Genomic DNA, 15,500 nt, shown 5'->3' with positions numbered 1-15,500 from the left:
GTGTGTGTCCCTCTCTGATTCCCGTGCGTTTACGGTCGCCGCGCCCTTGTGGGCGGCCAGTCAGTCAAACTCTCAGGCAGCAGGCGAGGATCATAAAGCGGCGGCGGGGGAAAATCTGGGAGAGCCGGGCGCGATGTAAACGCTGCCATGTTTGCCGAGTGGTTCTTCACAGCAGATGGGCGAAGCGTTGTCCTACGCAAACGCAAAGACCCAACACACAACAGACGGCTGTTGGCTGAGACATGAGACCCGACACACAGGCTGCTGCTACAGATGGCGGCTCGCTTTGTTTGACTCAACCTGGCCGCCGTGCAATTAGACGACTTAAAGAAATCAATCGCACGCTGAAGACGCATCAACACAACTCAGCGTCGCCTAAATATGAGCGGAAATCTAAAATCTGCAGTCCATTCATTATTGAAAAATGATTGCATTCTGTTTGTGAATGAGGCGTCTTCCTGGTCCCTCCTACTTTGCATAGAAATTGGCGAGGAGATTCTGCTGTTTCGTTCTGCAAACATCTGACAGGCTGTGTTATCTAAAGGTCTTTTGTTGCATGAATAAAACATGTTTTTCCCCCGTAAAGCTCTAGGACCTCTCAACATTAACCAAACATATAGACGAGGAGCTTCAACTAATGATGTTACTCTCTCTCTCCCTCTCTCTTTCTCTCTCTCTCCCTCTCTCTCTCTCCCTCCACCAGGTTCAAAGAGTAAGTAATTGTTGTGATGCATGGGTTGATTGGTGTTAGCGCTCTCGTGGCTCGGTACTCTGTGTTCTTCCCCCGCATCATCTTCATTGTTGGTTAATCATTGTGAGACGAGACGAGAGTGTGAAGAGGACGAGAACAACTGATGTCACAATGGCACGCTGATTCCTCTTATAGCCGACTGACGTCTGCTCATCTGCTATGACTTCTCACCCGCATGTTATGTGTTCTCTAATGAAGGAGCATGAACCCAATGTCAGCTTCTCCAACATGTGATCAGATCTGTTTACACGCCTATGGGAAGTTAGTTATCCCAGTTGGCTTTGACTCTTTGGGTTCCTTCTCCTCGTGTGTGTGTGTGTATGTGAGCGTATCTGATTTAGTTTAAGCCTTTAACTGGTGAACGCACTCCTCAGTCTCCAGGCCGAGTGTGCCAAGACCGCCAGGATCCAGCAGGCGCTGCCTCCGCCCGGACCCAAGGCGGCGCCGGCTGCCGCGCCCGCAGCGACCACCAACCTGTACGCCGAGCTGGGCGACAGCAGCATGTGAGTCCTTTCTGACCGTTCATTCTGTCTCCACACACACACACAGGCCGCTGGGTCGCCTCAGAGTCATACTGATACTTCTGCAGCTCATGTAAATCTATTTTTGTGCATTCTTCACAAATCATTATCAATTTTTCAAAGTCCTAAAATGAGTTCTAGCTGTTGTAGACACACTGCAGCTCATCCTCTCCATCTGCTGCTCCCTCTAAGCCACCAGGTTCATCCCTCACCTTCACGTTTCCCTACAGGACTCTATTACAGTGTGTGTGTGTGTGTGTGGACCCGCACCGAATCAGGTTTGGGCTGGGTTATTGGCTTTGTGAGTTTTCAGCGTTCATGTTGAACAAGCAACAAAGTGTTTAGTGGTTTCAGATGAAGGAGCGCTGAATGGACACTGTAGCCCCAGTAGGCGTTGTTATTTTAATGTAAATCATTGTAAAGCAGCGACTTTATGGTGTAAAAGGGACGTTTAAGTTGTTGTGGAAAAATAATTTGCCGTGTTAACAGCTGGTGACCAACCCTCGAGCCACGAGCAGAAGCTTTGCGATTTTGCGGCGGCGGCGGCTCTGGCGGCAGAATTGCTCCGGTGTTTCTATTCTAGTCTGGTGTCGTTGCTTATTTTTGGGTTTATTACCAAGAGCCAAGAACAAGAGGAGGCGTTTCTATAAACACAACACCATTAAAACAATGTCTGAGTCTATGACTGAGCGTGTGTGTGTGTGTGTGTGTGTGTGTGTGCGTGTGCGTGTGCGTGTGTGTGCGTGTGCGTGTGCGCGTGCGTGTGTGTGTGCGTGTGCGTGTGCGTGTGCGTGTGCGTGTGCGTGTGTGTATATGCAGATTAGGGACCCTGCCTGTGTGTTTGCCCCACAGTAATATATATTCTTGGATACACACACACACACAGAGATTGGCCGTGCGGCGCTCTCAGAATGCTGAATGTGGATGCAGTGTCTGGAGCCAAGGCTTTGTTTTCCACCTCTGACATGTCTGCTTCAGTCCTCTTACATCCGTCTGTGTTTCTGTCTCCTGCATGATTTCTATTCCCTCGTCTCTCTGGATTCAGACTGCAGTAAGTAAGATAGGAGACATAATGTGTGTGAAAGTATTTATATAGGGGGAAGAAGGTTTTCATATGAACTTGACAAACCTGTAGAAATCATGTAGAGTTGAGCTCTTTGTGGTGTTGAACTTGCAGAACCCAGATTTAGTGTTGGTTTCATTGTCAAGCAGGCAAAGCGTTCCTCACCTCATCCAGAACGTTTACATGCACTGATGGAACCGAGAGGATTCATTGATTTCACATTGTTAGTAGAGGAAGTTTCCCGGGTGAGGAAACAGATCGTACACGCCCAGTTCATCAATTTTAAAATCAGGGTATGATTGAAGTACTAAAGGTGCATGTAAAGGTTCCTGTTGTAGCTCTCCCTCCCTAGCTCTCCCTCGTCTCCCCTCTTCTCCTCTCGTCTCCCCCTCATCTCGTCTCGCCTCACCTCCTTTTATGTTGCTTGGCTCACCCTTAAACAATCAATCTTCATCTCTTTCAAGTCTTTTCTCTCTCTCTCTCTTCACCTCCACCTTCTACCGGCCTCAGGGCTAAAAAGTCTGTCATTGAGGAGACCAACCACCAGAGGATTCTTAGCACCTTTGGCTGTCGCTCCCTCGGAGCCCACGGCAACGGCACATTGCACGCCAACCTCCCCAGATCGGAGAGCAACGTGACCTTCCTGTCCGACCGCCGTCCGCTCACCACCCCAAACCCCGTCTACGAGGAGAGCAGCCCCCCCAGCAGCCCGTCTGCTCTCACAGGACGCCGCAGCCTGTTTCAGAAACAGTTCTTCTTCTCTCCAACACGCTCGGGGCGGTCGCGTCGCGTCTGGTCGATGCCCGCCCGTATCCCAGAGGGAGCGCAAGGGTGCAAGGCGACGAGGAGACGTGCGCTCATGGATCCGAGCGAGTGGGAGGAGCAGCTCCTCGTGGCGTCCATGAGAGGCACAGAGGGGTCACGGAGTTCTGACGCGCTCCAGCTGAGCGGCATCGGCGGAGAGAGCAAGCTGTCAGTCCGTGAGCAGGCCAAGCAGTTTGAGCAACAGGCCTCTCAGGAGCAAACCAGGCAGGGCAGAGACGCCGAGAGCGACCAGATCGACCAGAGCGCCCTCTCTCCCGTCCTGCTCAGGGGCAGAGACGGCACCGAGGCTCTGGAGTTGACCTCAGAGGCTCTGCTGTCCATGTTGGATTTCCCAGTGGGCCGAGCCGTGGCCCCTAGGATCATCATCACTCAGGGAGATGAAGAGGAGCCTCGCGCCTGCCAGAGGGAAACGCCGCCCGTGCTCAGGAAGTTCACCTCCAGCATCTCCAGCTACATGACGGTGCAGCCGTGTGAGATCACAGTGGAGATCATACCAGACCCGCCAGAAACTCCTCCTCCTCCTCCTCCTCCTCCTCCTGCTCCTTCTCCTCATGCTCCTTCACCTCCTCCTCCTCCTCCTCGCTCCCCTTCACCATCCCCTCCCTCTACTCCATCCTTCCCTCCTCCTGCACCCCCTGACTTCAAACCTCCCTCTCCTCCTCCCATCACCAAACAGCTTGCTCCTCCTCCACCACTCCCGCCTCCTTCTCCTTCACCCTCACTTCCGCCTCCTCCCGCACCTCCTCTTCCTCCCTCTCCTTCTCCTTCCTGTGACCGGCCTCGCCCAGGCATCCATTTTGTCCCAAACGCCCTGCCGCCCGTTTCCTCCCTTCGGCCCGTTTCACAGCGGAAACATCCTGCTCCCGCTCCTCCTCCTCATCATCCTCATCATCCTCATCCCCCTAGCCCTCTGCAAGCAGATAGCGGGAAGAAAAAGGAGCTTAAAGGAATCCTGAGAAACATCCAGAATCTCGCTGACATAGAGCGGTCTGTTGCCAACATGTACAGCCAAGTAGACAGAAACGGGAAGGTGCCCAAGTTTAACAAGAGGCCGCCAACAGAGGGAGCAAACAGCCTGCGAGGTTCTGATCCGCAGCATGGCCAGAGCGCAACAGAACCCACGCACGCCGACCCCGCCGCCGCCCACATCGGCTCCACCTCCGGCGCCAACTTGACTGAGAACGGACCGTGCCCGCCAGACTCCACCTCGGAGGTTAAACAGACGACTGAGTCCGACTCAGACAGCCAAAGTACTGCAGAGTTCTCAGAGTCCACAGTGTTCTGACTCCTCTGCTCTTCGTCTTCGTCTTCGTCTTTATCCTCTCAAGGCCCCCTTTCTTAACACTGTCCATGTTTTTGTACTGTTTCTTAGTTTGGTGTTTGTGTAGAGAGACTGATCATCCTCAAGTGTGGGGCTGTTGTTGTTGTTGTTGTTGTTGTTGTTGTTGTTGTTGTTGTTGCTCTTTTCTAATGTGAGCTCAGTCAGGAAACTCTCAGCTCTGTGTCATTTGGCTCTCCAGCTTGTTTCACATAAAGAAAAAAGGCTTGAATTTATCAGCTTTGCTCTGTTTTATGGCTTTTATTGAACTATCTCAAACCGCCTGAAGTGCCATCTTTCATGCTCTTACAGTTTGAGATTGATTGATCGTTCAGTCGGGGTATCCTAACCTCAAAAGTGCATATTGGTTCATTAAGGGTTTACAAAATGTTATGTTAGCTTTTTTACATTTGAATTCTCGTCCTCTCTCACCAAAATAAGACCTTGAGACGACTCTGCCTCTTGTGCCATTAATTAAATACATCTTAGGCAAAATCCACATGTATATAAATAATAATAGTAATAGATTTCCTGCAGCGACTGAGCTTCATTTGACCTGAGGCGTGATTAACTGCAGGCAGTATATCACCGACGCTGGCAGGTGAAAATAACGTTTATTATTGGCAGAAGCCTCAGCCTGTAAAACCGCATCGACTGGGTCTCCTCAGCAGGCTGGCGTGGTGTGAATGGAGAGAGAGACCGGGCTCTGGGGGCGACTCGTCTCCTCACATGTCGGCTAAGATCCTCTCAGCGTGATAAAGAAGTCACTGTGAAGTTCAGCCGCGCCGCTGGAAGAGGCTAATTAGAGAACCAATCAATCCTTAACCAGGGCCGCCGCCTGTGGGACTGTCAGCCACTGTTATCCTCTCCTCTGCTCTGCTTCTCCATCCGCTCGACCTTCTGTCCAACATTTATCTGTGTCTCTCCCTCTCTCTCTCTCTCTCTCTCTCGTTCTCTCTCTTTGTCCTTCTCTCTTTGGTTAGTTCTAATATTTTCCAGTCCACCGTCTCGTCTTGTTAATCTCTCTCTCCCTCGCGGCTCTCTGGAGATTTCATTCCCTCCTTTCTCTCTCTCTCTCTCTCTCTCTCTCACTGCCAGTCCTCCTTTTCTGTTGCTCAGGTTTTTCACTTTCTCTCCTCCTCCTCTCTCGTCTCTCTCTCTCTCTCCCTCTTCTTTGTCCTTAGGCAAATGGCCTCAACACACCTCCCTTTCCGCAGCGATGTCATTTTTGATTCACAGTGCGTTCCCCCTGACGGGCAGATCGAAGGCTTTCTAATTCTGTATTCCGCTGTTGGCTACCTGGGGTAATCTGGAGATGCTAGCAGCTCACATGCCCACAGACCACAACGCTTAGATGCAAACCGTTTCTCTGCCGCTGTTTATTCATTACCTTCTATTTCTCTGCACGTTAGACCAAAGGTTTGCTTCTGGATCTGTAAGTTGGTTTGTTTCTGGTTGTAGCAGCAGCAGTCTCATAGTCAGAGAGGGAGTTTGAATAGAAGGGGTCGTTGTTCTTGGTGTTCTTGTTGTTGTAGTAGTAATAATAGTGGTCAGTAGTATTAGCGGTGTGTTGGTTCTAATAGTAGTACTGCTAGTTAGAGTTGTAGTAGTTGCAGTTTGTATATGTGCTTGTATTTAGTGACAGAAGTGCTTAAGGTTGTGACGAATTTAAATAGAAAGCAACAATGATAGTAGAAAATGGTCAAGAAACGATAGAGCAGATGAATTACTTTGACATAACTCAAATACAGCTGAGTGAACATCAATATATAGATTATAAATATTCAAAATAAGGCTTTCCAACTCAGCAGATCTCTGTGCATGTTTACATGCCAGTGTAGCATTAAAGGCTGCAAAGTATTCAGTCGAATGCACTCATCTGTATCCATGTACTCTTAAGTGCTGATCTCTGCACCTTTGCGCACCATTTCATATATTTGTTAACCGATTACTGATTAATGATTCCTTACATTCATCACTAAGGCATAAATCTGTCCACTCCTGCATTGATCCCTCACACAGCCAGTAAACCCTGAGTCGTACCGACCTCATCCCGAGCGGCGCCCCTCTGATATCGGGTTACGACCCGTCACACCGTCCAACGACTCATTTCTCTTTATGTGGCGTGGAGCAGCTGCCGGCCACAACCGACCGCTCATCCATCAGCACGCCCCCTCGTGCCTGGGAGGCGTGGCCACACCGCTCTGCCCCCTGTCCTCGCGTCCTCTCGTCCCCCCTGCCCATAATAACAGATTACAGCTCCCCCGGGGGACGCTCGCATTATTGCCGGGTCGTATATCTGAGTGTGAAAGTCGTCATTATTTACAGCCTCAGACAGGTTACAGTTGTACGCTGGTGATCCTGGGGGTTTCTCGGCGCCGCTGCTCCATTTACCCGCCGCTCCTCATTGATCTGTGCTGAATGAATGCAGACTGGGCCGACCGTCCTTGGGACTTTCAACTCCGTTTCCTTTTGTCGCGCCTTTTTTTATGGGGCAAAATTCTTACTATCTGCTGAGCGCACTTTACTAGCAGTTTAAAAACTTTCCTATCTCTTAATAGGAAACGCTGTATTATGTTACGATAATGAGAAACTATTTTATTACAATTCTTTGAGTCGGTAATTTCCCCCTGAACCGCTCCGTCCCTTTGCTATCAGATGGGAGATGGCGGCAGATACGTCAGTACAAACACACACTTTCTTTTCCGTATTCCAATCTTCCCCCAGTCCCACTTTGATATTTGCATTTATTAAGTCTTTTTTGGGGGGGGGAGGAGGGGATGCGATAACAAAAAAAGAAGCAGCCGGCGCCAAAATGATAACACTGTGGCCTTAGGCGGCCCCTTTTTCCAAAATGAACAATATCTGCAACTCAAGTCATTTAACAGATGAAATTGCACCGTAAGTAAAAGTGGAATCTCCTCGCCGGTCAGCAGAATATAAGAATATAGTTCAGACTGTAGACTCAACATTTCATTTATCTGAAAGCACTTGAAGCGCTGCTGTCCATCTGTATTCATTATCTGTCTTATTCCCTCTCTCCATGCGGCACAGGAGGCGAGGCTACGGCAGACAGGTAAGCGTTCTGATTCTTATTCTGGCCTTTTTTTCTTTTATAGATTTCTCTATCGCGTTCTGTGCCGTGACATGTTTTATCTCTGCGATGTCACTTTATATCCCATTATCCTTATCTGCACCTGACGTGATGGAAACGTCAGGTTAAGATGAGATCTCGGCGATGGCTTTTCTTTTTTTTTTTTGCCGCCTTTACAGTTTGGATTTGATTTGAAAGTGGGCGACGATGTTGTTATTGTGTTTTGCTGCCGCCGATAATAAACAGATTAAACCTTCTGTTGCAGTTTGCGTCTAAAGTGAAGTTTGACAATGTTTGACACTTTTGGTGCGCTCTCATCTTGTAGGAAGTTTATTTCTGTCACTCTCTCCTCTATTCTTCATTACCTGCCATCAATACTTAAGTCCGTCTTCTCCTGGATGCATGAAACCTTGATTATCTGACAGTAAACACTTAGGGCTTTTCTTCTTCTTCTTCTGTCTTTAAATGTCTTCTCCTCTTCCATTACCTTTCCCTTCTTCTGCACTAATCCTCCTCAGCCACAGCAGCTGCTGAGGCCGTCACTCCTAAGACCTGAGGTAGAAACTCTACTTTTTCATTTTAGTTGCCGCCGATCTACTTCTTCTTCTTCTTCTTCTTCTGCTGCCGTCTTCCCTTCGCCATGCGCCCACTCATTACTCTCTCTGCCTCTCTTGAAATGCAGGATCTCTCCATGGAGTCGGGCATCGACCCAGGCCAGGATTACGACTACTATAATTATGACCAAGGGTGAGTGTTTGCAGCCCGCTAACCCCTCTCATCCCTCATCTGTCGCCCTCTAATCTATACAGCTGATCAACATCGGTTCATTTAAAGTTACAAATGGTGCCATTAACGCTTATTTATCATGAACTTCCCCTCCTAGTGGAGTCCTCCTTCCCAGTGTTGAGGCCCTGGAGGATGAAGAGCGAGCGAGAGAGCGAGAAAGAGAGTCGAGCGAGAGTCGAGCGAGAACCGGCGAGCCTAACTTGTTCCGCCCCCGCAGCAGAACGCGGCGTCCCCGATGTTTACCCTGTCTGCTCCCACCAAACTCGATCAGTAATGCCGCCCTGAGCCAGACACCTGAGCGTACGCCAGTGTTTTCCCGCGGTTTAATGAGCAGAGTGTGCATTTGGATTGTGTGTTAACACGGCCCATATGCTCCAACGCAGAAAAAACACACAACTCCAAAGCTTTTCCAGCAGCTGCTTTACAAATTGTGATTCATTAAGCGCCGCTGCTCGGGCGGTGGCAGGTGACTTGCACCACTCGGGGGAATTACGCTGCAGGTTCATCAGAATGGAGAGCAGCTTTCTGAACCTTACAGGCTTACGTTTTCTGACAGGAAATTTGACAAACATTAAACTGCCCCTCCCTCCGTCACATTGAGGCGTTTTAATTGCCTCCGCAGTTACTCATCGTCTTAACTTCTTGTCATGTTTGCTAATTCTAATTACTTCAGTTGCGGCCGCCTGTGTGTGTGTGTGTGTGTGTGTGTGTGTGTGTGTGTGTGTGTGTGTGTGTCACAGCGCCCTTCATCTGCAGCAAAGTTGTAATTATATTTTGAGGTTCTGTCATAACTTTGGGGGGCTCAGCTCTGGTGTTGCCAGTGAGTGCAGCTTCAGTATGACCTGACCTGACTTTGATCCACCTCTATTTACACTTAGGGGCACAACTTTAAAGCACTTTATAAGCGTTTAATCCAGCAATCTCCTGTGCTTGCAATCCTCAACATGACCCTCAGATATTTGGAAAGTTTCAGTGATGCGAGTCTGGTTTCTTTCCTCCAGGCTCCTTTTGTAATTCATTATTGTGGCGTAGGAATAGTGTGTTAGGAGAGATAGACGGGTTCCATTTCCCCCTGGTGAGGCAATACTCGCTGGGATACACACAGCGTATGGGAAAGGTGCTTTGCGACACGATTTTCATTTCCCTGTGTTCACATCCGTTCTAATTGCAATTTAGTTTGACGGACGGGGTTAATACGCACGCCGCTCTCCCGCGTCCTGTCCGCTGTTCGCCGCGCTTCCTTTCTGCGTTTGTGTTGCAAAAGCGACAAAACAATTACAACTTTATTTACCCGGTAGATATTGTTAAATTAAAAGCTGCCGTGCGAGACGAGGATGAAGATCTGTGGGGGAGGGGGGGAGGGGAATGTGAAAGAAAGAAAGATGTCAGATGAGTTCAGCGAGAGGGGAAGAAGGAGGAGAAATGCTCTCCGTTTGCCGGTGACGTCAATGCATCAGCGTAATGGAAAAGTCCCACTGTATGGCATGCCCAAAGATCAATACGGTGAAATATTTTAGAACAATAGAGTACATTTGTGGGTAGATAACCCCGTGACCGAGTCGTTCTGCCGCACCGCGCCCGCTCACTTCATCGTGTTGAGTGATAACAGGCGACTGACATGAACAGAGTCTGGAGATCGACTTTAACCCAGTGAAAGCTCTGCTCAGGGCACAGACATTGGTGCACATTAAAATAATTTCATTCCATTTCTCCTACAAGGTGACAGGTTCCTGGATTTCCATTCGCGACTCCAGACATATTATTTTACGCCGTCTATTCTGTGCGCTCCTGTCTCGTAGGTACGGCAGTCGGCGGCGGCTGATTCAGCCCACGTATGATGAATACGGAGAGGTGATTATGGAAGATGAAAGAGATTACTACGACGAGGTACAATTTGAGCTTATTCTTGAATTTTCTGCCCAATCATAATGGTTATAATGTGAAAGCCAGCACGCTATGTCTAATGCATTATTGAAGCAGAGTTACTGACAGAGTGTGAAATCCCGACGCTGCGGCTAGACCCCAAAAGGAATCTTGAAGTGAATATGACTTATGTCGCAGGGTGGCAGAGGCAGAGGGCGCGGCGGAGGTAGAGGTCCCCCCAGGAGGGTCGGCTTTAGAGACGACCCACAAGAGGAGGAGATCGAAGCGGCTGAGCCAGAGCCAGAGCAGGAGGAGGAGCAGTCCAAGGCTGCCAAGAAATTGAAATCTGTCATGAAACTCACCAAGCTACTGGCAGCCGGCAAGGGAGCAAAGTCATCCAAAGCTGGACTATCTCCATGGAAGAAGGCCAAGATGTTCAAGATGTTTGGCGCCGGGAAGAAGGACAAAGATTACGCCAAACTGATGTCAGCTCGCCGTATTGACAGCCAGGAGAGTCTGACTGACGGACGGGGGCTTACAGGATCAATCGACGGCAAGTCTGGTGCCCGCAGCAAGCTTGGCAAAGTTTTTAGGAAAATCAAAATAGGCAATCGGTTGCAGCCGCGGAGACTCTCGCAGAGCGGTTCAGCAACGGGCAGCGAGCGAGACGAGGAGGCCTCACAAGCAGCCAGCGAGGATGAGAAGAAATCTAAAGTGTCCATTACTGTGACTGAGAGTGAGCCAGAAGCAAGCGGAAGTGGAGACAGCAAGGAGAAGGGATCGGATGAGGAATCCTCGGAGAGAGACAGCGATGACAGAGATCGTCTGAAAGTAGATTTAGACCGGGACGATGCAAGTGAAAGCAACGTGGACTCAGATGAAGAGCGCGATGAAGAACCGGGGGATTCGGAGGAGGAGGAAGACGAGAGCGAGAAGGAATCGGCCTCTGAGAAAGAATCTGGTTCTGAAAAGGAATCAGGCACAGAAAAAGAGTCCGAATCTGAGAAAGAGTCTGGATCTGAGAAGGAGTCCGGATCTGAGAAGGAGTCCGGATCTGAGAAGGAGTCCGGATCTGAGAAAGAGTCCGGATCTGAAAAGGATAGCGAGTCGGGAACGGGCACGGCAACGGAGAAGGAGAGTACAGAAAAAGAGTCGGATGAAGAGGAGGAGGACGAAGAGGAGGGATCAGAGGGAACCAGAGAGAGCGGCTCCTCTGCTCGCTCCTCCATGAAATCATCTGCTACTGAGGCCAGCAAGGGGACCGAGGCTTCAGAGATGAGCGGGAGCAGAAGTGGGAGTGGAAGTGGAAGCGGAAGTGGAAGTGGAAGTGGAAGTAGAAGTGGGGGTGGAAGTGGAAGTGGAAGTGGAAGTGGGAGTGGGAGTGGGAGTGGAAGTGGGGGTGGAAGTGGGAGTGGAAGTGGGGGTGGAAGTGGGAGTGGAAGTGGGGGTGGGAGCGATGCTGCCTCAAGTGTCAAGTCATCGGCCAGATCAGGAAGTGAAGAAATCAGTGAGGCCGAGTCAGGGACAGGAACGGGCAGTGAGGAAGAGTCAGGGACGGGGGCGGGCAGCGAGGAAGAGTCCGGGACACCGGCAGCCAGCGAGGAAGAGTCCGGGACGCCGGCAGGCAGTGAGGCTGAGTCAGGGTCAGGAAGTGAAGGCGGCTCCGAGGAAAAAGGGTCTTCAGATCAAGGGTCCCAAGGCAGCGAGGAGGCCTCCGCTCAGAGCCGGGGGTCAGAGGAGAGCGAGGTAGAGGCATCTGAGGAGGAAGAGTCATGCACTGCAGATGAGAGCAAAGAGTCGGGCAGTGAGCTCAGCGACGACGCAGCCTCCGACAGCCCCGGGCCGTCGTCTCGCTACGCGTCCAGCTCGGACGTCAGGAGCGCCACCTCCGAGGAGATGTACGGAGGACTGTCCCCCATCGCTGAGGAAGACGAGGATGCTGTCTCCTCTGGGAGATCGTCCAGCAGAGCGGGAGAAACATCCGACTCAACTGCCCTCTAAAGTGATACACTGTCAACTGTGAAGTAAGAGTGAATAATCAGTTACCCTCGCATGGGTGTGAAGGGAACATTGCTCGCCTGGAGTGTTTCAAACATCCACTTTTTCTTCTCTTCCCTTCAAGCAACAAAGAACTTTGGTCTTCTGCTGTATTTCAGACTTTCACCCTCTCCCACAACTCTGACTTATTCTGCTCTGTTATGTGTTTCTCATCTCAGCATAGGTTTTGCTCTGCTGATGTGTCTCAGATGTGTGTGTGTGCATGTGGCCGCCTGATCTGCAGTGTAGTTTGCCGTGCGTGTCGATTCTTGAAAAGTACCATCCCACTAACTGCTTCTCTGCTCCCATCAGGCCGGCAGGAAGAAGAGGATTCAGCTGCTGACAGATCGAGAGAACGACACCAGCTCCACAGGGGACGAGAGCGCCAGCGAGACCCAGAGGAACAGGCTGGCCAATGTCAACAGCCACAGCAACATCAACGGGAACATCTATCTGGCCCAGAACGGCACCATCGTCCGAACGCGCAGGCAGCCCCACCCCAACAACCTGAAGGTGGGCTCGCCGTGCCGGCTGGGGAAGCATTTTAAAAAACTGGACAAGCTCGGCGTGACTTACGAAGAGCCGCTGCCCGTTAACGGCACAGGGAGCGAGACAGAGAACGGAACGGGTACGCTCGTTTCCAACGTGGACGTCAACCTCAACTCCCGATCCTACGGCTCGCTGACGGCCACCTTTACAACTTTTAAACGTTTTGGGTCCAAAACCAATATTGCCAAGGCGCTGATGGACAGGAACAGCAGCAGCGGGAGCGGGACATGCGTGGGCGAGGAGCAAGAGACTTCTGTGGACAACCACAGGGACAGCAAGGAGACGCTGGAGTCTCACAGCGAGCACACGCTGTCAGACGAGGAGGAGCTGTGGATGGGACCCTGGAACAGTCTGCACATACCAATGACTAAACTCTGACTGGACCGGCAGGACGTTTGTTTTCCGTTTTTACGTGAGTTTGCGATGTTTCTCGTGTTCATTTTCTTTCGGGTTTTTTTTGTCAAAAATGATCGTGTGCCTCTAACTGGACGAGCACCAAACCCGCCGTCCGGAACAACTGCACTTGAGATTTTGCTATTTTGTAGGACTTTCAGAGCCGGGGCGTGTTTGTTTCAGAGCGTCATCGTGGATCAGGGCTACGGCAGAGGGGCCACGCAGCGCCACGGCAACCAGTGCCTCACAGAAATATGAAGTCTAGTTCCAACTGTGTGCTCGACAGTGTCATTTATCACTTTACCCTCCACGCATCACAGGACTCTTCTTCATCATTCCCTCATCACCTTTCGTTTTCATTCCCTTTCTTGTTTTTTTTTTAAATTCTCGATCCTGACACATATCACGTAAAGATTGTCTACATTTTTACTATGGAATCAAGATGTTTGTAGAGATAATAAAGGTATTTACACAGAACTCTTAATGGAACACGTGAGGAGGGGAGACAGATTCTATGAGCCAAGGGGGAAGAAAATTATTTTGCTAATAGCGTTTAGTTTGAAAGTGATTGTCCTTTATATTTAGTTGTGATCACTGGATGATTTTAGAAATTTATCTGGATAAAATATATGAAATTATTTTTGTCTATTTTGTACCTAACAGATTGAAATTCTAACCTATGACATTAAAGATCTAAACCTACGGACGTGTTGGTGACGGGACATGATGACATGATTTTCACAGTGTTTTATAAGACAGAGACATTTGTAAAGACAGAATGTGGTATTTTCAGCCCCTTCACATGACGCAGGTTCACTCTGTTCATGGTATTTTATTATCTGACACATGAGGACCTCATACTTTGGGACAAGACAACCAAATAATGTATCAGACTCAACAATAAAGTTGTGACATCTTTGGCTGTGTGCTGTGAAGAATCATGCTTACAGGCCTGGAATAGATTGGTGTGATTTTTTGGTGTTTTTGCTTATTTTTCTACAGTATGTTGGGATACAAGCTGTAATATTGATGACTCATCCCTGTGGTGTAGAGATGCATCCAGTAAGACAAACCCATCAAGTCAACAACCACTTCCTCTGTCCTTCGTCCTTCACTTCTGTAGCGTGTTCACGTCAACGTCTCACATTTGGTTCAACACACACGACGTGTAAAGTGTCCATCATCCGGCTTTCTTAGTTTTTGTTTTTCCAGCTCAGGCCAATCAGAGCAGGGACCTTCAGGCTGCTTCGACCGGCACAGCGGTCTGGGAGGTGGGAGGAGGTGGAAACTCGCTCTCCAGCAGTCAAATCTGTGGCTGTGTGCCTGACAGCATTGACTGAATGACCTTCGCTCTGCTCCGCTCTCATGAAAAGGCCACATTTCTTTTTCAAGGTCCTTTCTCTCCGACTCTCCAAAGTCAAACTGTGCGCTGTTACACCAGTTTACAGGAAATTCTTCAGCTATGGCACAAACATTTCAGAAAATTGAAACAAATATTTTGACAAATACACTGAAGCCAAACTCCATCTTGGTCCAGAACAGAGCAGATGCTGCAAATGATGCCTAATAAATATACGGCTAGGTGCTTAATTACCTTTATTTTCCACATGCTTCTGCTGTACCATGACCCATCAGTTTCCATGGTAACCAGGTATAAATTCTTGGAAAGAACTTAGAACCCTGAATTCACCTTTTGTGCAGTGTGGGGAAATTGTGAATAAAAATAATGACTTAGCTTTTACATTTAATGGATTGAAGTTCATTTCAGTCCCGTATTAGGGTCGCATGTTTGAAAATATTATTGTTTTGTTTCCAATGCATAATCCAGGGACAAACAAAGGATCATAGTTGAAGAATTTCCCTTCTACCCAGTTTGTAATTGTGTGGAGAGCACAAAAACACACACAAGACTAATTACTGTCAGACACCCCTGACCTCTCCTACAGTAAGAGTGCGTGCCCCTGTTTATATGATTAATAATGCTGAGATTACAAATACGCACACACACGCACACACACAACCACACAACCCTTCCCTCTCTACAGCAGCACACTTTTCACTCCAACCTGTGGTGTGGCCGTTCGTAAAAGGACCCTACGGCATCCTTAAAGAGACAGTACGTGAAATAAACGGCGCATAGAAGCGGATCAATGCTACGTTTCCAAAATGGAGCCTCAGGTCATTCCAGTGTAATGTAAATGTATAAGGATGATGTTAACTGCATGATAAAGAAGGGGAAAGAGAAGAAAGCACATAGCAGAAGACCGCAGTGAGCTCATGAATAGGACGAGTGTGTGAGA

General features: G+C 49.3%; 1 protein-coding gene across 1 annotated transcript in view; it reads left to right on the top strand.

Moving 5' to 3' along the window:
• Positions 1 to 13,251, top strand: part of LOC142991637 (protocadherin-15-like) — a 114,433-nt gene extending 101,182 nt beyond the window's left edge. Inside the window, exons 30-35 of the mRNA XM_076141714.1 lie at positions 704 to 712; positions 1,126 to 1,254; positions 7,533 to 7,554; positions 8,255 to 8,319; positions 10,158 to 10,245; positions 12,571 to 13,251. Coding sequence (XP_075997829.1) covers positions 704 to 712; positions 1,126 to 1,254; positions 7,533 to 7,554; positions 8,255 to 8,319; positions 10,158 to 10,245; positions 12,571 to 13,185 — 928 coding nt within the window. The 3' untranslated portion in view covers positions 13,186 to 13,251. The remainder of the gene's footprint in view (positions 1 to 703; positions 713 to 1,125; positions 1,255 to 7,532; positions 7,555 to 8,254; positions 8,320 to 10,157; positions 10,246 to 12,570) is intronic.
• Positions 13,252 to 15,500: the final 2,249 nt, after the last annotated feature.

The sequence above is a fragment of the Genypterus blacodes genome, unplaced genomic scaffold, assembly GCF_046128005.1.
Source record: "Genypterus blacodes isolate CSIRO-AG114 ecotype Tasmania unplaced genomic scaffold, CSIRO-AGI_Gbla_v1 ptg000020l_1, whole genome shotgun sequence".
Taxonomy (NCBI): Eukaryota; Metazoa; Chordata; class Actinopteri; order Ophidiiformes; family Ophidiidae; genus Genypterus; species Genypterus blacodes.
Note: the sequence above shows the minus strand (reverse complement) of the source record. Positions and strands in the feature narration are given on the sequence as shown.